Source organism: Trachurus trachurus (assembly GCF_905171665.1).
Source record: "Trachurus trachurus genome assembly, chromosome: 22".
Lineage (NCBI taxonomy): Eukaryota > Metazoa > Chordata > Actinopteri > Carangiformes > Carangidae > Trachurus > Trachurus trachurus.
Window position 1 is genome coordinate 2,474,711 of NC_139907.1, and position 26,652 is coordinate 2,501,362.

At 41.2% G+C, this 26,652-nt stretch overlaps 1 protein-coding gene across 1 annotated transcript in view; it reads right to left on the minus strand.

Moving 5' to 3' along the window:
• The window catches only part of npas3 (neuronal PAS domain protein 3), a gene marked incomplete at both ends in the record, with an annotated part of 345,031 nt that overhangs the window by 234,836 nt on the left and 83,543 nt on the right, over positions 1-26,652 (minus strand). Inside the window, one exon of the mRNA XM_083998776.1 lies at positions 20,263-20,364. Within this exon, the coding sequence (XP_083854902.1) occupies positions 20,263-20,364 (102 nt within the window). The remainder of the gene's footprint in view (positions 1-20,262; positions 20,365-26,652) is intronic.

The following is a 26,652-nucleotide window of genomic DNA, read 5'->3' on the forward strand; positions in this document are numbered from 1 at the left end:
ATTAAAGATCTTTGGACCAGAGCAGCAGATTCATCATCACATACAATAAAAAAAACTGAGCTCAGATCAGTTTTAAAGGGATAGTTCAACATTTTTGGTAAATTGGCCCATTGCCATAATCCCTATAGTCATAGCAGTAGGTTCGTTACCTTTAATTGTTGGTGCAAGGTGTTTTTAGAACGGCGGAGCAGAGCCGTGAGCTGCTCAGAGCTACGCTACGGAGGCTCATTATGGGATTTCTTTGGTTTCCCTCATCAAACTCATCAAATACACAATCCAACAACTCCACAACACTCTGGTGGACAAGTTGTGAGCTGCACATTCACCACGCTATGAGATAATAACACAATGTTACCACACAGAGTTGTTTTAGAGGGAAATTCATGCAAAAACCAACCTTTTTCATCAAGCAGTCTCTGAATTTACCTCTAAAACAACTCTGTGTGGTAACGTTGTGTTATTATCTCATGTTTGAATTGAAAATCCTGGACAAAACACAGTCTAAAAGTGAAACTAAACAGCGTTTTCTTCAGTAGCCTACTCCGGTCTCTTTTGTTGTAAATACAGCCGTAAACATCACATACCTGTTATCACAAGTGTTTCACTTGAAGCCAAATGTCGAGGAAAGAAGTAATTATCATAATAAAGTAAAGACTGAAGACAACTCTGCACACTAAGGTGGATAATCAACTTCTTCATTCAATTACACCCGGAGTCGAGCACTTCAGCAGCAGCGGCAAACAAATTAGGTTTTATTCTCCATTTGATTTTATACACTAAGCCAATTAGTAAATTACCAACAACGAGAACAACACAGTGTAAATCATTAGCTCACCAACGAGCCTGTGTTTTTATCCACAGAGCCTGTTTAACTGGGCAGTAAAACGCCTCTTTATACATTTCACCCCGTTTGGTTTTCAATCCCAGCTAATGCAGTCACGCCACCACAGTAAAAACACTGGAGCTGATAATTAAAGGACTCTATAAAATTCAGACACACAGAGCGAGCGGAGACCAGCACTGTTTGGCTAACAGGATCAGGATCGATCCACCTTAAAAACCCTGTAAACTTGCTTTCATGACGAACCAAAACAAAACAACAGAGAGCACAGATAGGACGAGGCCTGGGCCCAGTGATGCTGCTGCTGTGGCTAATACTGATGATGGAGCGTTTGGCTAACAGCACCACAGATCAATCCTCCTTAAAAAGCCTATAAACTGACTCCAGAGGACAAACTACATATAAAACCACTGAGAGCACAGACGCTGGTCATCCCCATGCTGCTACTGAAGCTACTGCTAAGTATTACTGCTAATAGGCTACTGCTAACACGGATGCTAGTCTATCTACTACTATTACCACAAACTGGTACTGTTAATGATGCTAAACCTGTTAACTCTGCTGCTACTGTGCTGCTAAATATGCTAATACTGCTTCTACTGCAAACTGATACTGCTAATGATGCTAATACTGCTAACACTGCTGCCGTTGAACTGGTACTTCACACTGTTAAAGCTGCTAATAATACCAAAGATACTCTACTACTATCAAGATGGCTCATTACAAGCTGCTCCAGTGATATGAAATGATTCAGCTACACTTCCTGTATCCTAAAGTGGGCGTGGTCACCCGTCCCCCCACCTCAAGTTGTGAGCGTGTGTGTGGATATGTTGTTAAGACAGAGAAAGGTGTGGAACAAAGTTAATTTTCTCCTGATCTGTCTGAAATGTTACCATATCCATGTCAAAATGTTCAGAACAGACGTGTCTTCTGAAAAAAGTCCAATATTTACTTCAGTGACTATGGAGTGAAAGAATCGACCATAATCTGAGCTCACGTTCACTTCTCCCATTGGAGTCAATAGACTCAAGACCTGCTGCCGCTGCTGGTCTCCTAAAGGAGGCGGAGTCACAGTCTGCTGGTCTCCTAAAGGGGGCGGAGTCATGGAGAAACTCATGGGACAAAGATAAACTGGCTCGTAGTGGAGCATCTTGTTTTCTAAACCGTTTGATAATGCTAACACTGCTACTACTGGTAGCGTAATGTTTAATACGACCTCTTCTAACAGTGCAACAACTAGCCTACTGCTGCTGCTGCTACTAAGCTAGCTACTAGCTAAGTGCTAACTGGTGCTACAACTGAAAATATCACCAACACTACATCTGTCACTAATGAAACTACTACAGCTGCAAATACCACAATAGAACCAGTACTACAAATACTACAGGTACTACTACTGCTGCTGTAACCATTAATACTTGTGATACTTGTGAATTCTATCAAATTTCTTAACGAGTCTGTGCAATAATTCTTATAGTGCTCTTACCCTGGTGAATTTATGAGGTGTATGTGCTATGTTGTGGGATGTGTGCAATATGTGTTACGTTATGGAATATGTGCTATGTTATGGGTTATGTGCAATGCTGTTGGATTAATATGGCAAGGCAAGGCAAGGCAAGGCAATTTTATTTGTATAGCCCGTTTTTACAAACAGTTTGTCTCAAAGGGCTTTACATGGCATCGTAACAACATCCTCTGTCCTTAGACCCTCACTGTCTGAGGTGTATTGTTCTTTTTGTTTTTTGTTTTTGTCATTGGCCATTAAGGCATTTATGGCGCAGCTACAGTGTCCAAGACAAATTTCCCTGAACGGGACAATAAAGTTTATCGTATTGTATCGTATCGATACTACTGCAACAACTAGCCTACTAATGCTGCACCAATAATTCAGCCAATGCCACTGGTTTCCACAGCTGCTGATAATAGAAATGTGTCTTTAAAACATCAGGATTCCCACTGTACTTTGGTGCAGTGGGTTTTTTTTTCTGAGCAGATACCTGAGCTACAATCTTCAGCTCTCCGCTCTGAACACACGGGGACTTTTAGCAGCTAATTTCCTGACATTAATGCCTCGGACCGGTGTCGCTCTTTAACTATTATCTTGTCTGGGCTCGGCCCCGCGTATCCCTCCGCCGCCCCGGCTCCTATCTCCTATCTCAGAGAGGGATTGCCAGCTAAAGCTAAATCTTTTTCCATGTGGCAAGTGGACCATAACTGGAAGAAATAGGCTGAGATCCCACTAAAGGAGGAGGAGGAGGAGGAGGAGGAGGAGGGGGGTGGGGGTAATCACAGGGGGGAGATAGGGCGAACGAGGCACAAGTGACAGGGAGAGGAAGCAGAGAGAGAGAAAGGTAGATAGACTGACGACCATCTCAGACTTTCACAGTTGAATCACCACAGACCTGGGACAGATGATGACCTCGGAGCTCGTCTGTCTGTCTGTCTGTCCTCCTATTTTATTATATATATATAGTTTGTTCATATTTTGCTATTTTATTAAAGTTTGTTCTTTATATTCTTGATATGTTGTTATTGTGACTGTGTGTAATGCTGCTGCTGCTGCACTGTAATTTCCCAGCTTGGGATCAATAAAGTCTATCTATCTATCTACACTGCAAAACCTCAACATCTTACCAAGAATATTTGTCTTATTTCTAGTCAAAACAAATCTCATTCTACTTAAAATAAGACTCATCACATTAAAAAGTAGCTTGTTTTTTAGACACTTTTTACTTATTTCAAGCATATTTTCACTTAAAATAATCAGATAGTGGAGCAAGTTTTTCTTTCTTATTACAAGCACAAAAAAATGTGCTTTCACTGGAAGATTTTTCTACTTATTTCAAGTGAAAATTTGTTTGAAACAAGTGAAAATGATCTAAAAACAAGTTCATTTTTAGGTGATGAGTCGTATGTAAGTGGAAAGAGATTAGTTTTGACTAGAAATGAGACATTTTGACAAGAAATAAGACAAATATTCTTGGAAAGATTTTTTGTTTTTGCAGTGTATCTATCTATCTATCTATCTATCTATCTATCTATCTATCTATCTATCTATCTATCCATCCATCCATCCATCCATCCATCCATCCATCCGTCCATCCGTGTGTCCGTCTCTCATGCTGCGTTCGAGACCATTTGGAACTCAGGTTTTTCCAAACTCCTACTTGAAAAAGTGCAAATTGAACGCCACCTCATGTCAGAGAGAGAAAAAATCTATCCTGACTTCTCTGACAATCAGTTAGAATACATTAAAACTTTATGAATATACAATATTTACTGAGGGTTACAGATTGACCTACTGATTCATGTTGTTGTGTCTGTTCCATACGACGGAGTAAATCGCTGTAAATCTACGACTTTATTCTCGTAAATTTACGACTTTATTCTCGAAGTTTTTTTTTTTTTTTCTCAATGTCGCCCTAATACTCCGTCGTAGTTTCATTATTTTAAAATACGTTTTTTTTTTTCCTTAAAGGATCATAGGGCAGGATTAATGAGAACGGCCAGTGACGCGACGGCCGCTGCGCGTAACTACAGCAACCAGCGAAGCCACCGGCACGGGAGCGCGCACAGACTCTTCACTGTTTACTTTACTCTTTGCAGTCTTTCCTATCTGGGGGGGGGGGGGGGTATTTTACTGTAGGTTATCTCTCTCTCTCTCTCTCTCTCTCTCTCTCTCTCTCTCTCTCTCTCACAGACAGACAGACAGACAGACACACACACACACACACACACATACACCTGCCTCTTCACTGTGCTGCAGCAGGGGGCTGCTTGTCTGTTCCTCTGAGCTCCTCTGCATGGATCTGTATGGGCTCCTACAGGCCGGTACCGAGAATTAACGCGCCGGTTCCGGGTGTCGGAGCGCATCGTCAGGGTCCGCGATCCCATGCAAACCAATCAACACCGGACATATGATTTCATTAAAAAAAAAAAAAAACGGACGCGTCGCGGACACGCCGGCCAGGACGTGAAAAGTGGACGTGTTCGGGCAAAAGAGGACGTTTGTCCACCTGCCTGATGTTGTTAAAGTTATAACGTCGGCTTTTAGCCGCTAGCTGCGGCTAACGGCTAATAATAAGACAGTAGTGATGAGGGAGAGGGTGTGTAAGTTAGTGACCTGCCTGCTGCTGTGTGCGTGTGTGAAGGGAGGGGGGGAGAGAGAGTGGCGGCGGGGGGGGGGGGGGGGTAACAGGGCTTTCAGTTGTGCTGGGTCGTTTGCTGGCAATAACAGTAATTTGGATCCACCGTGGTTCAGAGCGATTGATATAACAGGGAGTGTTGCCACTCTGTTACCGTCAATGGCTCTGCCCTCTTCATGTACCATTCCATTGATCCATTCGAAGGCAGTCGTGGACGCGCTGACGTCAGGTCCGCCGGCCAGCGCGCGAAATTCACCCCCTGAATTGCAGCGCATTTTGCAGCACAGACCCCGTTCAGGGCAATCGAGAGATACGCGGATGGGCTCGTTCTTTTTTGTTTTGAACGCTTCCTCACCCATTATTATTTAAAAAACGTAAAACGCATGGGTATTTTCCGGTATTTTCTCACAAATCCTGCCCTATGATCCTTTAACTGTTTTTGTGTCCTTTGTAATGTTTTAATGTCATAGCTACGGAAGCACTCTGAATGCAATGTTGCGTGGTTATTCTGGTGCTTCTCCAACGCTTTTAAGTCAGAAATCTGAGTTTTCAACTGGGAGATTCAGAGTTCCCAGTTTTCTCGAACGCAGCATCAGTCCCATAATCTGCTCGTCCAATCTGACTCGAGTTCAGCTTCTTCTCATCCTCTCCTTCTCCCTTTTCCTTCTTCACCTCCCTTATCCTTAATCTTTCTCTCCTCCTCCTCCTCCTCCTCTCTGCTCTCATTGGTCAGTCACAGCTGCTGCAGATGTTTTCACACAAACATCTGGAGCACAGTCACTCTCCACTTCCTGCTCCTCCTTTTCCTCCTCTTCATCATCTTCATCTTCATCCCTGATGTTTAATGAAGCTCTGACAGAAGAAACAACCACAGACACCGTCCTCACTTCTACTGTTTCTATTCTGTTGGATTCTACTCTACCTTTAAATTAAGAAATATCAAATATCTATCAAATAATAAAGTAGAATAGAATAGAAAAGAATAGAATAGAATAGAATAGAATAGAATAGTATAGAATAGAATAGAACAAAGTAGAATAGAATAGAATAGAATAGAATAGAATAGAATAGTATAGAATAGAATAGAATAGAATAGAATAGAATAGAATAGAATAAAGTAGAATAGAATAGAATAGAATAGAATAGAATAGAATAGAGCAGTGGAGCTGAGTGCAGTGGATATGGACAGGCAGTCATGTTTATTCATGCAGCCGTGAGCTGCAGACCTGCAAGGTGACTGGCTGTCACACACACACACACACACACACACACACACACACAGACACACACACGCACACACACACACACACAGACACACACACATTCAGACACACACAGACAAATGTATGCAGGTGCAGGAAAAGACAAACACTCACACATCTGGCCTATCACAATGGATCAACGACGAGAGGAAGGTCTGTGTGTGTGTGTGTGTCTGTGTGTGTGTGTGTATGTGTGTGTCTGAATGTGTGTGTATGTGACTGTGTGAGTGTGTGTGCGACAGAGTAAACAATAAAAGCGGTTCATTCAGTCCGAGTGCTGCAGTTGCTGCTGCTGCTGCTCATTTTACTACTGTTCTTATTGATACTGCACACACACACACACACACACACACACACACACGCGCGCCCGCACGCACGCACACACACACGCGCATTTAAACTTTGTCTTTGTTTTATTGATTTACACTTTAAAATAATTGTGTGAGTAACCTGCGATTCTTCTTTTAGGTCGTATAGCAGCCTTCACCTCCACTGTGTGTGTGTGTGTGTGTGCATGTGTGTGTGTGTGTGTGTGTGTGCATGTGTGTCGGTGTGTGATCTTGTTAATATTTCACACTCACCTCACAGGCGTGTGTGTGTGTGTGTGTGTGAGTTTATTAATTATGGCTGAAATGTGAAGCAAAGACGCTCATGAATAACAGCGACTGCTGCCGCCTGTCAATCAGCCAACAGCTGGATCGCACACACACACACACGCGCGCGCACACACACACACACACACACACACACACACACACACACACACACACATACAGACACACACACACACACACACACCAGTGACATCACAGTCAAAACAAACAAACAAACTCAGAACAGGAAGTGAAACAGTAAAACAGTCTGGAGCTTCCAGCTGATTCTCTTCAACAACATACAACTACATTTAGTTTGTTCGTTTAAGTTTGGATATGTTAAAAGAAATAAAAATTAATAGAGTAATGGACAGACATAACAAATAAATACTTTGCAAAGACATCACATGAAAAAATAAAGATTTTTGTTTTCTCTTGGGGGTTTTTTTATATTTGAAAAAGGAGTGGGAAGAAGTCAAACTTATTTACTCCCTGTAGCCCCATTCATAAATTAGCCATCAAGCTTCCTTGTCATTATAATCTATACAATAAATTCATTTATAAGTTTATCTAGCTGGATTTATTCTAAGATATTATCACTAATCTGTATCTCTCTAATATATAAGCATATACATACTGTACAGCGGGGAAAACAAGTATTTGATCCCCTGCTGATTTTTGCCCTTATTTCCCTTCATCAAATGTAAATCAATCTATAACTTTTATACCATGATATTATTTCTGGATGTTTGTTGATATTCTGTCTCTTATGTTTTGTATTTATTCTGTCTTTTGTGTGTTGTGTGATACCACAGCGGAGCAGCAATGTGAATTTCGTTGAATTCTTTTTTTTTTCAATGACAATAAGGGCAATCTAATATAAACTATAGTCTGTCCATTTCTTTGTGGGGGAGCAAACTTAAAAAAGCAGCGGGGGATCAAATACTTATTTTCCCCACTGTATATGAGTTTATTCTAACATATTATAACTAATCTTTATATCTCTAATATATAGGCATATACATAATATATTGATTTATTCTAATACATTATCACTAATCTGTATGTCTCTAATAGACATATATATACAAACAGATATACAAAGACAAACTGAAGGTAATTTAAGAGATTTTGTTTTTCAGTAAAAATATAAAAAATAAAACAGAAATGAAAATAAATGATGATGAGATAAAATACTACTGAATAAAAAAACAAGTTACAACTGTAATAACGCACCACACACACACACACACACACACACACACCTAAACGCAGTGAGACTAAACATTGTTGATTCACATAAACACACACTTCCTCCGCACTGTTTAAACCCACTTGTGTGTGTGTGTGTGTGTGTGTTAAAATGCAAATTCAAACACACACACATGAACTAATGGCAAGTGAAGGAGAGTGAACCCACACACACACACACACACACACACACACACACACACACACACACACACACACACACACACACAGCAGCAGCTTGGTTGCTGTAAATGCTGGCGGCTGCTAAACCAACATTACACGGACCGGCTCAACTTAATTTGCCTTTGATCTTTTTTTTTTCTCCTTCTTCTTCTTCTTCTTCAAAAACACCGAATTACAGATTCTCTCTCTCTCTTTTTCTCTCTTTTTCTCCTCGCTCTACTCTTTCTCTCTCTTTTTCCTCCCTCTCTCTCTCTCTCTCTCTGGACAGAGTAAATGTAATTAATAACATCAGAGCTCTGGCTGTAGGCTCTCTCTCTCCTTCTCTCTCTCTCTCTCTCTCTCTCTCTTTCTCTCCTTCTCTCTCTCTCTCCCTCTCTCTCTCTCCAGATTTCACTTCTTTCCTTCATGTTTTTACAATATATTTACTCTAATTGAAAATCTACCATTCCTCGACAAACAGGCTGAATTATTAAAAAGATTTTTATCCTCTCACACACACACACGTACACACACTTCTACACACACACACACATACACTTCTACACACATACACACTTGTACACACACACACTTGTACACACACACACACAGGCCTTTAATGGAATGAAATAATAGCTTTCATGTGTTTGAAGTTAGTTATTTTATTTTTAATGGTGATTTAAAACCGGCAGCAGCAGCAGCAGCGGGTTTGTCTTTGAGAAGATATAAGTGTGTGTGTGTCTGTGTGCGCTTCACCATGTTCTTATCAAAATACACAAGTTCATTTCTGCATAAAAGGGATAGTTCAACATTTTTGTCAAACTGGCCCATTGCCATAATCCCTATAGTCATAGCAGTAGGTTCGTTACCTTTAATTGTCGGTAAATTCATGTAAAACCAGCTGATGCACGTTGCCTTCAGGGACAGTTTTTCATCAAGCAGTCTCTGTATTTCCCTCTAAAACAACTCTGTGTGTATTATCTCATAGCGTGGTGAATGTGCAGGTCACAACTTGTCCACCAGAGCGTTGTGGAGTTGTTGGATTGTGTATTTGATGAGTTTGATGAGGGAAACCAAGAAATCCCATAATGAGCCTCCGTAGCGTAGCTCTGAGCAGCTCACGGCTCTGCTCCGCCGTTCTAAAAATATCTTGCACCGACAATTAAAGGTAACGAACCTACTGTTATGACTATAGGGATTATGGCAATGGGCCAGTTGCATGAAAAAACAGTGTTTTTGCCTGTTGGTGTCTCTCCCCTACTACAAACAGAACAAAATTAAAAAGAGCAGAAATAAAAAAAAAAGTGTGAAGTTTATGCTGGTTTTGGTTTTGGTTTTTTCTCCTGTCTGGTTCAATCTGAGCGCAGCCGCTGCCGCCACGGCAACAACAACAAGGTGTCGACTCATTTGTAACGCAAACAAGAAAAGTGAACATGTTTAATGCAGAATCAGGTGAAACGTCTGTTCACAGCAGCTTCAGTTAGCTCAGTTTGGGTTTTCACCTGCAGCAGCAGAATTTAAAAACCAGACAAACAGTCCGTCAGGATGAGAAGTTAAAAACACACAAACAAACACACAAATACTCACTGATGGTGTCGAGCCGCAGCAGCAGCAGCGTTCAACAACAACAACAGCCTGAGCAAAGCTGCATTCAACCCTTCAAGCAGCAGAACAAGAATCAAAGTGATGGAAGTAAAAAAAAAAAGAAAAGAAAGAAAAAGTCCTGAGAGTCTGCATCCCTCAACAACACACAACACACAATAACACACACAACACAACAACACAACAGGAAACTCCCTCCTATCCTGTTAAAACCGTATGAAACTCATCTATAGGAGCCGTAATGGCGCCCAGCAGCAGCAGCAGCAGCACACTGCAAAAACTCAACATCTTTCCAAGAATATTTGTCTTATTTCTTGTCAAAATGTCTAATTTCTAGTCAAAACTAAACTCTTTTAACTTAAAATAAGACTCATCACCTAAAAATTAACTTGTTTTTAGATCATTTTCATTTGTTTCAAACAAATTTTCACTTGAAATAAGTAGAAAAATCTGCCAGTGAAAGCAAGTTTTTTGTGCTTGTAATAAGAAAGAAAAACTTGCTCCACTATCAGATGATTTTAAGTGAAAATATGCTTGAAAGAAGTAAAAAGTGTCTAAAAACAAGCTGCTTTTTAATGTGATGAGTCTTATTTTAAGTAGAATGAGATTTGTTTTGACTAGAAATGACATTTTTGACTAGAAATAAGACAAATATTCTTGGTAAGATATTTGAGTTTTTGCAGTGCAGCAGCAGCACTTCTCTGTATTTCATGTGCACGGCGACGTCTCTCCTTCTTCCTCAGGGTGTGTGTGTGTGTGTGTGTGTGTGTGTGTGTGTGTGTGTGTGTGTGTGTGTGTGTGTGTGTGTGTGTGTGTGTTGGGGGGGTTGGGGCCTCGCCATAGTAACGAGCCCGGGATAAAACGCCGCGGGCAACAGCCAGCGAGCAGCGGAGGCAGGTGAAGACATGAGGGTGAAAGTCAAATCTTTTCACTGTAGACACAAAACCACGGGAATAAGGTAACAGTAAATATGCTGTATGTTGTGTGAATAAGATAAGTGTGCTTGTGTGTGTGTGTGTCTGTATGTGTGTGTGTGTGTGTCTGTGTGTGTGTGTGTGTGTGTATGTGAGCACTTGTTTGCGGCGCCACAGGTGGGTGACTGTCCAACGAGGTGAGGGATTTGCCCGTTATGAGGACGGATGGACGAGGAGGACGAGGAGGGAGCTGTTATCAGAGCGAAGCTGCCGTTTAAACGCCTGTCACACACACACACAGACACACACACACACACACACACACACACACACACACACATATATATATATAAATATAGAATAAAGATGTGTTTGCAGCAGGTTTGTGAGTCTTCGTCCCTCAGGTGCACCATGTGTCAGAGACGAGTTAACGAGTGCTGCTGAGCTGAGGAGAGGAGGGGTTTTTACACCTGTATGAAGGCTGATGTGGCGTTCACTGACAGCCTCTTCCCTCTGTGTGTGAATCTAAAGGAAAGAGGCCAAATGGAGAGTTTAAGAAGTCTTTATCTGCATCGTGTCTGGTGGTTTTGAGTCTCTCTGGTGCAGGAAATGCAACAGGAAAGACGTCGTCGTCGTCGGTGTCAGTGTCAGTCAAAAGGCTCGACTGGGACGCACCTGCACTGCAAAAACTCAAAATCTTTCTAAGAATATTTGTCTTATTTCTTGTCAAAATGTCTCATTTCTAGTCAAAACTAATCTCTTTCCACTTTAAATGAGACTCATCACCTAAAAATTCACTTGTTTTTAGATCATTTTCACTTTCAAACAACACATTTTCACTTGAAATAAGTAGAAAAATCTGCCAGTGAAAGCTAGTTTTTTGTGCCTGTAATAAGAAAGAAAAACTTGCTCCACTATCAGATTTTTCTACTTATTTCAAGTAAAATAATGCTTGAAAGAAGTCAAAAGTGTCTAAAAACAAGCTGCTTTTTATGTGATTTTACGTAGAATCAGATTTGTTTTGACTAGAAATGAGACATTTTGACTAGAAATAAGACAAATATTCTTGGAAATATTTTGAGTTTTTGCAGTGTACGTAATTATTCCATATTCCTGTTCCGTAACATTAGTTAGTTTTTATTATACACTTTTTAAAATATATATATCTCCATCATTATGAATCCATCCTCTGTGGTCAGTGTTGGTTGTTTCTGTGCTGGTTCAAGTTGTTAAATCTCAAAATTCTCTCTATGGGAAACAGTTTTTACATCTGTAATTATAGAAAAGAGACGTTCAGAGGTGAAAAGTTCCTACAACAGGATCTGATGATAAAAATATGACAGGAAAACCAGCGATGGAAACGTGTGACGCAACTGAAATCTATCAATATTATTGATTTAAAAACATGTTCATCACCTCCCAGCTCAGCTCAGCTCAGCTCAGGTCTGCGTGTGAAACAACACAGAAACAAAATGAGGAAATTCCTGCAACAAGTGTAAGTATAGGTACATTTTAATTATGACTTAGATATGGATTTTGATTCATCTTCTTTTTGCAACTGCAAATTCTGTCTAAAAAAATAATAAATGAGATAAATTCTGCAGTTTAGTTGTTCTTATTCTTACAAAATGAGACTAGGGCCAATTGTATTTGTAATTTATATGATAACAGATCAATATTTGGTGTTTGGTGCATTGATTTTTACCCTAAACCGCTGATTTACAGTCTATATATCAAACCAAACCCATCTCTGAAGTCTTTATATTAAAAAAAAAAAAGAAAAAAAGAAACAATATGTGAGATTGGTGAATTTACATTTTTAATATCAAACCAAAACATAAAGTTTCCAGAACTAAACCTGACGACACACACACGCGGTTATTCATCAAACACTGAGTCTGACTGAGCCAACATGGCGTCCAGAGGTCGAGCCGCATGCAGCGACGACGGTTTCTGAATGTCGAACGTTTCCTCATCGTTTGATTTTTCTTGAAGATAAAACAAAAAAAAAGAAAAGAAAAGTTTCAGGTGAAATTAACTAAAAACCGGTCGAGTTTGATTCGTTTCAAATAAACATCATCAAACGCTCTGACGGATGATTTCAGTGGCAATCAGACAGACGGGCTTAAGATCAATGCTCCTGGACTACAAACATCCCATCACGACTTCAAAAGACCCGAGCTACACACACACACACACACACACACACACACACACACACACACACACACACACACACCGTCTCTCTCTGTCTAAATCTATACAATTCATTATTAACATGTTTCCTGCCAGACAAAGACACAGGTAGACGATAAAATATAGAAAAAATAAAACAAAAAAAAGACAAAAAATAAGAGAAAAGGTTAAATTATTGAATTCAGGCAGAGCTCTGTCTTGTCTTTTCTTTTCTTTTCAAAATAAAAAGACAGAGACAGAGAGAATGAAAATGTATGTTCTTTTTTTGTAAAGAGGGAGGGAGGGAGGGAGGGAGTGGGAAGAAAAATGGAGGAGAAAGTAGGTTAGAAAAAGAAAAAGAAAAGGCAAGGTGAGAGAACGAGTGGCATCAAAGAGAGAAAGTTGAACAAAGTCAACGACACAACAGAGTCGACAGCGACATGGGAGAGAGGGAGAGAGAAACACACCTCCATCATCAAACCAGTATGAAGGTGAGTGTGACAGAGGAAGGAAGGAAGGAAGGAAGGAGGGATGGGGAAGAAAAGAAAAGAAGATATACAAATGAAAGATGAGGAGGAAAAAAAGAAAGAGATGGAGGATTCTTAGAAAGAAAGTTGATGTGAGGAGGAATAAAGGAAGGAAGGAAGGAAGGAAGGAAGGAAGGAAGGAAGGAAGGAAGGAAGGACAGGTGGAAAGAAGGAAGGAAACATGGGATTAAAGAGAAAAGGATGGAAGACCTGAAAAAATAAAGAGAACAGAAGCAAAAAAGGGGGGATTAAAGATGAAGATGTAAAGATGGAGAGAAGAAAGAAATGAAAGATCGTAGATGTAAAGATAGTAAAACGAAAAAAGAAAGAACGAGGAGGAAAAAGGCAATGATAGAGGGAGGAGGGGTAATAATAGAAGCAAGGGAGGAAAATGAAAGACAGCCTGAAAAGAAAAGAAACGGAAGGAAGGAAGGAAGGAAGGAAGGAAGGAAGGAAGGAAGGAAGGAAGGAAGGAAGGAAGGAAGGAAGGAAGGAAGGAAAGAAAAGAAGATATACAGGAGGAGGGAAAAAAAGAAAGAGATAGAGGATATTTAAGGAGGAATAAAAGAAGGAAGGAAGGACAGATGGAAAGAAGGAATGAAACATGGCATGAGGTTAAAGAGAAAAGGATGGAAGACCCTGAAGAAATAAAGAAAACAGAAGGAAAAAAAGGGGAGGGAGAAGAGAAGATTAAAGATGAAGATGTAAAGATGGAGGGAGGGAAGAAATGAAGATGGTAAAAAGAAAAAAGAAAGAAAGATGAGGAAAAAGGCAAGGATAGAGGGAAGAATGGAAATAATTGAAGCAAGGGAGGAAAATTAAAGACAGAATAAATGGAATACCTGAAAAGAAAAGAAGGGAAAAAGAGAGGGAAAAGAGAAAGGGAGAGATAAAGGAAGGGGGGAAGAGAGAAGGTGAAGAACAAGAGATAAACAGGATGTAAATATGGTGGAGAGGAAAAGAAAGAAAGGAGGAAAAGATGAGGAGAGAGAGAGGGAGAGAGAAAAGGGAGGAACAGAGGGATGAAAACAAAGAAAAGGAGGATTTATGTGTTTTCAGACCTGTCATCTCTGAAGGACAGACCTGAACAGCTGCTTCACCTCCATCCATCTCTCCATCCCTCTTTCTCTCTCTCTCTCTCTCTCTCTCTCTCTCTCTCTCTCTCTCTCTCTCTCTCTCTCTCTCTCTCTCTCTCTCTCTCCATCATAAATTTGCATACATGTTTACATCTCTTCATCATTCCTCTCAGACCTCCATCCTCCTGCTACAGGTCATCAACACTCAGGGAGCGTTCAAGTCAGGTTCAAGTCAGGTTTGAGTTAGATTTTAGTAAGGTTTAAGTTAGATTCAAGTCAGGTTTAGGTTAGATTTTTAGTAAGGTTTAAGTTAGATTCAAGTCAGGTTTAAGTCACGTTTGAGTTAGATTTTAGTAAGGTTAAAGTTAGGTTGAAGTCAAGTCAAGTTTAAGTCAGGTTTAAGTTAGGTTTTAGTAAGGTTTACGTTAGGTTGAAGTCAGATCAAATCTCGCGAGATTTGGACAAACCAGGAAGAGGAGCTTCCGCTACAAAACAAGCTTGAAATATAGACTTATTTAATTTTTTTCGGGACAATTTCGCATTTCGGGGCTTCAATACAAGACGGACATTACATACGAGCAGCATGGAGGTATTTGGATGTTTTTTGGTGTGTCTTTTTGTTACGAAGACAGTTGGTATCCATTTGCAACCGTTATATGGACATGCACTGCTACGCCGAGACCCCCTGTAACTCAGAGAAGCCACGGAGGACTCTGAAACTTCTCCCAGCCCTTAGTCCACATGAGGGGGAGGAGATAATGAGTGACATTTTAATTTTGGGTGAATTATCCCTTTAAGTCACATTTGAGTTAGATTTTAGTAAGGTTTAAGTTCGGTTCAAGTAAAGTAAGGTTTAGGTGAGGTTTGAGTTAAGTTTTACTGCCTGGCTCTGTCCGATTGGTGAAACAGAGTCAAACGTCGCTGGTGGTTATAGGTAGAGGTGGGTTTCAATTAAGGTTTAGGTTTAGTTTTGTCTGAGTTAGGTGTGGTGTGTTATATATTTGATATCACATGTCACATGACCTTGACTTTGACCTTTAGCCTCCTAAATGTAGCCAATCACTTCATCCATGGGTCCAGATCAAAGTTATTGATCCATCATGTCTATGAGAGCAGGACAGGTGCAGGCCGTCACTCCAACAACACAACAAACTCGTCTGTTTCTATTCCACCAATTCGTCTCACACCAAACATTTACTCTTCTCTCTCCAGTCTCACTTAGGTTCCACTTGAATACCAGCAGTGTGTGTGTGTGTGTGTGTGTGTGTGTGTGTGTGTGTGTGTGTGTGTGTGTGTCTGTGTGTGTGTTACAGAGAGGAAAAGTGAACAGAGCTGCAGTCGGCCGGCCGCCTCTCCCCGGTACATCTGTCTCTTTTAGTTTACAACCATTCTGCTTACATGCACGCACGCACACACACACACACACACACACACACACACACACACACACACACACACACACACACACACACACACACACACACACACACACAGGTAATCCTGCTCGGCCATAGAAGTGCATGTAGATCCACAGAAACACACAGACACATAATTAAAGTAAACACACACATACTGTAATAGGAGCCCTAAGATGCGTATATAGGGTGACACACACACACACACACACACACACACACACACACACGCTGTGCTGTAAGCGGAGTGGACAGGTGGAGTGTGTATCGGGGGCCTCTGTGGCCCCCGGCTCCTCCACCATTTATCTCAATTTCACCGCAACATTAGAAACACACCGGGCCAAAGTAAGAGAGACATGTACTGATGCACCGGGCGGACACACACACACACACACACACACACACACACACACACACACACACACACACACACACACACACACACACACACACACACACAAAAACACACACACACTTAAGAGACAAAAAGCACAGCTCCCCTGCATTCAATTCACTTCAAATTCAAAGCCGGCCTCTGATTGGCTGAAAGGTGTTGTGTGTAGAACGCAGGAATCAACATCATGGAAACAGTGCTGTGTGTTAAAGGGATAGTTCAACATTTTGGCAAATTGGCCCATTGCCATAACCCCTATAGTCCTAGCAGTTGGTTCGTTACCTTTAATTGTCGGTGCAAGCTATTTTTACAACGGCGGAGCAGAGCCGTGAGCTGCTCAGAGCTACGCTACGGAGGCTCATTATGGGATTTATTTGGTTTCCCTCATCAAACTCATCAAATACACAATCCAACAACTCCACAACGCTCTGGTGGACAAGTTGTGACCTGCACAATCACCACGCTATGAGATAATAACACAACGTTACCACACAGAGTTGTTTTAGAGGGAAATTAATGTAAAACCGCTGATGCACGTTGCCTTCAGGGAGTAGTAGTATAGTAGTAGTAGTGTAGCTCTGAGCAGCTCGCGGCTCTGCTCCGCCGTTCTAAAAACAGCTTGCACCGACAATTAAAGGTAACAAACCTACTGCTATGACTATAGGGATTATGGTGATGGGCCAATTTGACAAAATGTTGAACTATCCCTTTAAAGGTGGTATGAGATCGTAAAAACAGCAGAAATGATTCTTTAATTATGAATTGAATAATAATTAAATGTCATTAACCATCAGATCAGCAGCTTGGCGGCCATCTTTGTTTTTGGACACATCACATGACCTGAAGCTTTTAACCGGATCTGATAAACTACAAAACTACAAACTGTCGATCTCCAAGGCTGTGTGTGTGTGTGTGTGTGTGTGTGTGTGTGTGTGTGTGTGTGTGTGTGTGTGTGTGTGTGTGTGTGTGTGTGTGTGTGTGTGTGTGTGTGTGTGTGTGTGTGTGTGCGTGCGTGTGTGTGTGTGTGTGTGTCTTACATACCGACCTACATGGTGTTAAGCCTGTCAAATAATGAGCTATTAACTGCCGTCTCCTTTCAGCTCTCAGCCCGACTCCGACACAAATCCCTCCTTTATAATCCACCACACACACACACACACACACAGACACACTCACAGACACACACACACACACACACACACTACAACATCTAGCCTCACTTCACTTCCTGGTGTCAAATCTCTTCCCTCTGTTCGCTGACAAAGACGTCTGAGGATGGGAAAGCAGCAGGGGGTATGTGTGTGTGTGTCTGTCTATGTGTGTGTGTGTGTGTGTGTGTGTGTGTGTGTGTGTGTGGTGACGGATTGAAGAGGAATGATTCAACTTCGTAGCAGCGATTTACGAAAGCACACACACACACACACACACACACACAGGATTTACATCATCACAACAAACCAGTGTAAATCTTCAGTTACATAATTATCATGTAATTACACTGAACTGCTCTTAAGGTGGACTGACCTGTTTATAATAACCAGCTTCACCTTCAAATGTTTTATTTAGCTAGATCGCTGGTTTGATTCCCTCCACCTTTATCAAGTGGAGTCGGCTTAAAGATTTCCACTTAAATAACCTTAATACACTTAAAGCAGAAGTGAGTGATATATTTGTGTTAATATAAGTCTTAAATAGTTATATCTTCCGACAGCAATCACTTCTATAGAGTGTTTGGACTGAAACACGGGTCTGTCAGTCACTCTGCTCTGCTCTGAGCCGAAGAGAAAACATTTATCGTATCCTACAGTTTTTATCCAATGAGGAGAGAGAACGGCATGCAGGGCTGTGTGTGCAGCCAAGGAACGCCGTGAATGTGGTGATGTAGCGACGAGGACTGTTATGGTGCGTTCAAGGAAACTCGTATTTTTCCGACCGTGAAGTGGTACCAGTTCGATCTGGTACGAGTTCACCGGTCGGAAGTTACGAGTGGCCGTTATAGTGACTTTCACCGGTAAAACAGGTCGGAAAAACACGAGTGGGTTGCCTGGAACGCTACAAAGTCGTAAGTTGTGACTTGAAGCTGTAATTTACGATTTCAAAAGCCTGCCTGGAACGCAGCATTAGCGAAAACGACCGGACCATTCACTTCTGCTTTAAGGTTTAAATTATCCTCAGCTCACTTAAAACCCTCCTGTTGTCCTCCTGGGTCAAGGAAGGAAGGAAGGAAGGAAGGAAGGACAAAGGGAAGGAAGGAAGGAAGGAAGGAAGGAAGGAAGGAAGGAAGGAAGGAAGGGAAAGATGGGAGGGAAGAAGGAAGGGAAAAAGAAAGGAAAGATAGAAGGAGGGAGGGAACAGATTGGAAGGACAAAAAGGAAGGAAGGGAGGGAAAAAGGATTGTGGAAAGAAGGAAGGGAAAAAGGAAGGAAAGAAAGAAAGATGGAGGGAGGGAACAGATTTGTTCAAGGAAGGAAGAAGGGAGGAAAGAAGGAAGGGAAAGGGGAAGGAAAGAAAGATGGAGGTATAGGGAACAGATCAGATCAATTGGATCAAAAGAGGAAGGAAGAAGAAGTGGCTAAGGATGAAGGGAGGGAAGGAAGGAAGGAAGGAAGGAAGGAAGGAAGGAAGGAAGGAAGGAAGGAAGGAAGGAAGGAAGGAAGGAAGGAAGGAAGGAAGGAAGGAAGGAAGGAAGGAAGGAAGGAAGGAAGAAGGAAACAGATTGGGTCTATCTGACCCAGAAGGACGACAGGAGGCTTAAGGTTTCTGTTTCTCTCTCTTAAACATATTTCCTTAGTTAGGCTAATAACTGACAGAAGCTTTTACAGTTGTTTCCATGGAAACTGTTGATGAGCCTGTGATTTCTTGGAGGTTAACACATCACTGTCTCATTGTCTGTGCTCATAGATGGGTTTTTTAAGGAAACACCTGGACTGGACTGGACCTGTCGGAGGAGCTGGACCAGGTCCAACTAAGAGACCAGAGAAAATTATGTGTTTTTCCCCCTTAGTTTAGACACTGAGGTGTGACTGAGAGTCTCCCATAAAAAACAAAGTTAAGGGGAAAACCTGAAACACTTAAGAAGGGCTACTACAACCATTTTAAATATAAGGGAAAGTTAACTCAGGCTTTAAGAAAATCTTAACTTGAACTGTTTTGTGTAACTTTAGCTACCTTTGAACTTTAATCCATCTAGGCTACATGTCCTAATGACGACACCAACAACTAACATGACTTTCCTCTCTATCCCACTGACAGATATAAGCTAAGAGCTAAGATAGACTAACTTAAGATAGCCTATTAGAAGCTAGGATAAATTAAGATATGATAAAATAGATTAAGTTAAGAAAAAGTAGGCTAAATTAAGATAAAATAAGACTAAATTCAGTTATACTAAGATAGGATAAGTTAGGCTATGAGAAGATAGGCTAAATTAAGCTAGGGTAAAATAGGCTAGATTGAGCTAAGAAAAAGTGGGCTAAATTGATATAATAAGCTTGGCTAAATTAAGCTATAATAAGATAGGATAACTTAAACTATGATAAACCATAAATTAAGCTATGATAAGCTATGCTAAGTCAAGCTATGATAAACTAGGCTAAATTAAGCTAAGAAAAAGTAGGCGAAGTTAAGATATAATAAGCTAGACTAAGTTTAGATAAAACTAATGTAGCTAAGATAAACTAAGTTAAGCTAACTCGACGCTAAGTTTGTTGCTGTCCATATCTCTTAGAATTAAGAAAACTTAGTTTGGACTTTAGATGAGTAAAAACAAACACAAGGTCGTCACACTGCTCTTGTCCAACAAAACACACACACACACACACGCTACTACTACTACTACTACTACTACTACTACTACTACAACTACTACTACTACTGCTGCTCCCAGGAGCGCAGACAAACGTTACCATGGCGAGGAGGTATGCTGCTGCTGGCCGGCCAGGTGAAGCGTCTTGGGCCGGGCGGCGGAGCAGCTGCCTGCATTAGCCGGCCGCTCCCAGTAGGGGTCACTGTGAAACACACACAAGAGAAAACGTGAAACGACAACTCAACAAGAGGCGACGAGCAGGAGAAGAAGGAGGAGGAGGAGGAAGAGGAGGAAGAGGGGAAACATGGAGACAAGAGCAAAAACATAAAACAAACCAATGCAAAAATATATTCAGAGGAACAGGAGTTAATACAATAATCAGTGATGGACAGTTGGGCATCTTCAGCTCAGTGGACCAAAAAAACAAAACAAAACCAAAAGACTCTGATGACAACGGCCTTTTCTTTATCATATCACCTCGATATTGTTCAAGCTCACAGAACTTAATTTAAAGTCTCAGAAAAACCTTGATTCACCCCCCCAGGTTTCATTGTTTCACTTGCTGTGATGTGAAACACTGAAAACCTTCACCCATCTGGTGTGACGGGACGTAGAGGCTAAACATTCCTCCTGAAGCAACAGAGGAAAAAATTAATAACGACCAACAAACTCCGGAGACACTGACGTCTCCATCACAGCAGGACAAACAGGAAGCAAAATAATAATAACCTAGGAGTGACAGAAACTAAAACTGTTTTGTTTTGAGTTCTATCTGAGTGGATGAAGCTTTGATTAAAAACTGGAATGAGAAGTTTTAACAGGAGGAAAAACTGTGTACGGTATTAAAGAGTCCTGGAGAAAATGAACATTTATTAAATTCCCAATATCAATATATTGATATCAATGTCGATATCGGCCCCAAACCTCCCTGATCAGTCGATCCTGATCCAAATCTAATTGAAGACACTTTATTATGTTTTTCTTGTTTACTGCTTTTGTCACAAGCTGACGACCAGAGAGAGAGAGAGAGAGAGCAGGTGAAACATCACACCTGAGCAGCGTGGGTTTGTATTAGTGATGTCATTGGTGGCACCCAGTGGGAGGGGCCTATGTACGTATAATATATAAATGTAGCTATATAGGACGAATCGCCTTGTTGTTTACAACTACTTCCGGGTAGAAAACCAGCATTCGAACAATAGTGACGGACGAGAGTTTCACTATTTATATCTACTTTTTCATGTCACTATATCGCCGTTTAGACTAATCTGATGTTTGTAAAGTTTATAAAACCAATGATTGGACAAACATTACTATTTATGTGTGCACATTTTTGTAATTAGTCATGGTTATCAGAGATTAGCTGGGCTAACCGTTAGCTACCTGTTTAACTTTAATAACTCAGTGACTCAATAAACGGTCCATGAAAAAATATTAAATCCAGCGGATATCTTAGTTACAACATGATTGAGCTAACTGAAGTAGTTTCATGTCGTGTCCCACAACGGGAGGGTTTTAACAGCTGACGTACTGGTGTTAGCTTAGTTACCGCTGTTAGCTTAGCTACCGCCGTCAGCTTAGCTACCGTTAGCTTAGCTACTGCCGTTAGCTTAGCTACCGTTAGCTGTCCCTGTCAGCTGCAGCACTGATGCTTTCTAGACACCGTGATTCCCCCCCAACTGAATAAATACAACACATAGCAACACAAAACACACACACAGAAATAGTAATGTTTCTTCAATCATTTCAGATTTGTCTAAACGGTGATAGGGCGTGAAAAATATGATATATAGCTAAACTCTCGTTCGTTACTATTGATCTCATTCAAATTACGTGCTGGTTTTCTACCCGGAAGTAGAATGTAAACAACAAGGCGATTCGGTCTATATAGAGAGCCGAAGCGGAAGCAGGAAGTAACGTCGGCATGGGTCCTCAACCCAGAAAAAGTCTCCATGTGAGTGAACGGGAGTCAAGGTTTTATTTTGTGATCCGATTGAATAGTGTGAGGATAAAACTCTCTGACCTCTACCTGTTTAAAACATCACAGTTCATGAAGAGACACCAGCAGTTTGTTGTAAAACTATTGTAAAATAAAACTCCTTAGAATCTGTAACCATAGAGACTCCAGGTGGCGTAGGTGACGTCACCAAATGCCGTCCTTTCCCGTGTCAGTTGGTGACGTATTTTTTGTGGGACACCAGATTTGTAGTCCGTAGAGCGTCTTCACACTAAATACATTCTTCTGTTGCCGTTTTACGACAAACTGCTGGTTTCTCTGCATGAAACGTGGTGTTTTAAACAGGTAGAGGTCAGAGAGTTTTATCATCACACTATTCAATTGGATCACGAAATAAATTTTTGACTCCCGTTCACTTACATGGAGACTTTTTCCGAGTTGAGGTCCCATGGCGACGTTACTTCCTGCTTCCGCTTCGGCTCTCTATAGTGCAGCTTGGAGGAGGAAAAGCTGTGTATTGAGGGTTGAATGAGTCGCTTTTATTTCTGAGCATTTTTTATCGTCCTGCTTAATGAATCAAAGTTTTAATTATCAATCGAAGCTTCTGTCGACCGGTTAAAGTGTTAAAGTGCAGTTTGTAGACGAAGCCACACAGATAAACACAGCACACAGTTTTTTTTACTGCTGCTGCTGTTTGTTATTTTGTTTTTTTGAAGAGCTAAACGCCGACTGGGACTCGACAGGAGCCGAAGTGACACAGAGTCAAATACAAAAACACAAAGCAGCCCCCAAAGTGACTGTCTGTCTGTGCACACACAGTGAATTATTTGAATTTTACACACCCACCAAAGACAGGCTGTCAAAACCCATGCCGGAATGGATTTTTCATACGAAGAGAGAGGAGGGAGAGAGAGAGAGAAAGAGAGAAAGAAATAGGAGGCGGAAAGAGGGCGAGACACACCGGGAGAGACGGAGAGAGAGGTGGGGGAGGAGGAGAGGAGAGGGGGAGAGGGGGAGAGGCAGTGAAGCGGCGCTGGCTTGCAGGAGAACATTAGCTGCACTGTGTAGCGCACCATAAAACCACTGACATTGTCGGTCTTGCTTTGTGGACGAGTATTATTGTAAAACACAGTTTTCTGAGGCGAGCCGCCCGCTATTGTTCTTGTCAGGAGGAGGGAGGGGGGAGGAAGAGGGGGAGGAGGAGGAGGTGAAGCCAGGGCAGAGACAGAGAGACAGAGAGAGAGTTGGTTTTCAAATTAAAGCGGCGAGATGTAAGTCTGAGAGATTGTATTACTTTTAGATTTGATCTGTTGATGCATGACTGGGAAACATATCGAGGAGGAGGAAGAAACAATACCAGATAAAGAGAGTGCAGAAGAAGGAGAAGAGGAGGAAGATGAAGAGCAGGTTTGTTTTGTCTCCGTGTGCACTTCACTGATTGTAGGACGTCAACTCACGTCGGTCGCACAAACAAGTGGATTATTAGAGTTTTTACTGAGAGGACGAAGACGAGAGAGAGAGACGTCAAACAGGACGAGGAAGGAACTGGTTTCTACTGCACAGACAGAAAACACTTATATATATACACTGTACTGTTTACTGTTGTTATATTATTACTATTGTTCACTGCTTTTGACACTTCCTGTTTAGAAGATGAGAGAGAGAGCAGGTGACACATCACACCTGAGCTGCTCATATTGAGATCAATCAATCAATCTATCAAATTGTATTTTTATAGCACCTTTCAAAGCAAATAAATGCCGTTTAGAGAGCTTTACATTTTGATTGAAGAAGTATACAGTATACATATAAGAAGTGAAACAGGAAAAATGACATGGAGACTAATGTGCAAAGATTAAAAACAAAAATAAAATAAATAAATATAAAATAATAAAACTTGAATTGAATTGGATTGGATAGAGATAACGAACAAAGAAAGAAAGATAACAATAAGAGAGAGGAAAGTAATTTAAATTAATTTGAGCCCACAGTGGGTCTTAACATTAGTGTAATAACTCATCTATCAGACGATGTCGCTCAAACTTTGTGCATAAATAGTGAAAATATACGCACATCCCTTGCTTGGGGTGCTGGGCCAAATGGACAATAGTAAATAGAAAAAACAGCCCGCACAACCTCGTTTTTGCTCCAGAATATTTTACTGACACAACGTCTGGTTAAGACAAGCACGGGACAAATTCACTGATGTAACACAGGACCAGTGTCTACAGGCCACAGGAAAAAAGTCTTCCAACAACAGCCCGTTATGCATTCTACAATATTCTAATTTGGGAAGGGAATTCGAACAAGTTGTAAAAAAACACTGGCATATCCTGAGCGGTGATCCTAAGCTGTCCATAACATTTAAGGACACACCTAGAATCGTATACAAACGTCCCCCCAACATCAGGCAAATTGTGGTAAAATCAGACCTCCTCCCTCAGAGACCGGACACTGTGTTCACACAGGTCCCAGGTGGCAATTACAGATGTGCCAATTGTGCGCAATGTAATTTCACCAGTAAGAGCCACACGTTCACGCATCCCCTTACAGGGAAGCGTTTTGATATCAAAAGCATTATTACGTGCACCACCACCAATGTTATATATTTACTTAAATGTCCGTGTGGTTTAGGATACGTGGGGAAAACAAATCGAGCACTAAAGACACGCATTGCAGAGCATAGATGCAGCATAAGAAATCAGGACCCAAAAAGTCCAGTAGCGATGCACTTTCTGCAGGCAAAACACAACGTGGCAGCCCTCACGTATCAGGGAATCGAACATGTTAAACGACCAAGACGAGGAGGTGATACGAATAGACTGTTGTTGCAACGAGAATCCTTTTGGATATTCACTTTGGGCACGATGTCTCCTAGAGGCATGAATGAAGAGTTCCCTATTAGTCATTTTTTGTGATGCATGTGAGGGACAAGATATGTATATGTATATTTCGCACTGTTCTTTTTAACCTGATGTCATTCTTGGACGTTTCAGATATAATGTATGATGTATGAATGTCAAATGTTTCCCCATTGGTCAGTTGTCCTCACACAGGCTACTATGTTGCCATTTTGTGTGTGATTATTTTTTTTGTGAATGACGCCACGTCACATGACGTCACCAGGGGGTGTCTACATATAGATGTTACACGGGTGAAACACATTATGATGATTACCTGATGAAGGGCTGAGAGCCCGAAACGTTGTGTCAGTAAAATATTCTGGAGCAAAAACGAGGTTGTGCGGGCTGTTTTTTCTATTTACTATTGCTCAAACTTTGTGCAAAATTCTATTTTTGAGTAAATCCGGGATGAAAGTGTCGTATTTTTCTTTCACATTGGATAATGCAGGCGCACAGATTATACGTCACGCTGCTCACGATTCACCAGCCACGGATATTGGATCCGTCATCCATCATTCAAACGTCTGAGACACACACACACACACACGGAGCTCGGTCTCGCCCCAAGCTTTGAATATCCCGTCCACTCGATAACGACCAATCAAATTTGTTTTCCTTATTCGGGTAAACTCGTGCGGCAACTCGTGGAAACTTGTAGAAGAAGGCGCGACAAACTGGACAAACGGCCATTTCCCCTTCAACACCTTTAAAGTAATTATCCTGCATAGTTCCTCTTTAATGCTGCGTTCAAGACAACTCGTAAGTTACTCACAACTCAACCTATTTAAACTTGCACTTGCACTTTAGAAACTGGCACTTTATACAAGGCACTTTATAGATCACATGTACTTTATGTATAGGTATGAATGTGTATATGATTGTGAATCACTGTATAATTCTTGTGCATTTCTGTCTGTTTGTGTGTTACCTGCCAAGGGACTACGGATGCAAATTAGCAAGTTGCTAACTCTGACGCATTTACATTTGTGCACACGTACGAATGTTCATTAATGTGTATTGTCCCTTTTAAATAAATAATAAAAAAAAAAAAACGAGTTGTGAGTTTTGAAAAATGAATCGAACGGCGTCAAACTGGGAAACACAGAAAGGTCGGTATCATGTCATTGTTAACGGTCAGAATGGAACTGTAACAAAACTTATTGTGGATGTTTTCACTCGTCTTCATCTGCTGCTTCCACAATAAACACAAGTTTCTGCTGTGTTGATTCTTCCTGCAGGAATCATTCAGCCAGACACGTTTTACTTTTCTCTCCTCCGAGTTGCAGTAATAAACCTGTATCTGGGAACTCTGTGATGTGGGAAACTGGAGTTCCCACTTTTCCGTTTCTTCCGTGTTGTCATAGTAGAGGAAGTCTGATCCAACTCTCGTTCAACTTTGTAAATTCACATTTTATCAGGTTGTTGCTACAAACGTTTTATTATAACAATAATAAAACACACTCTTCTTTATCCAATCACATCACTTCTCTCTCTCCGTCAGCTTCCCTCCATCCTCTTCTTCTCTCTTATTGCTTCTTTTTATTTCATTTCCTCCTCCTCCTCCTCCACTCATCTGTCATCCTCTCTTCACCCATCCCTCACTCCTCTATTCCTGCTTCTCTTCCTCCTT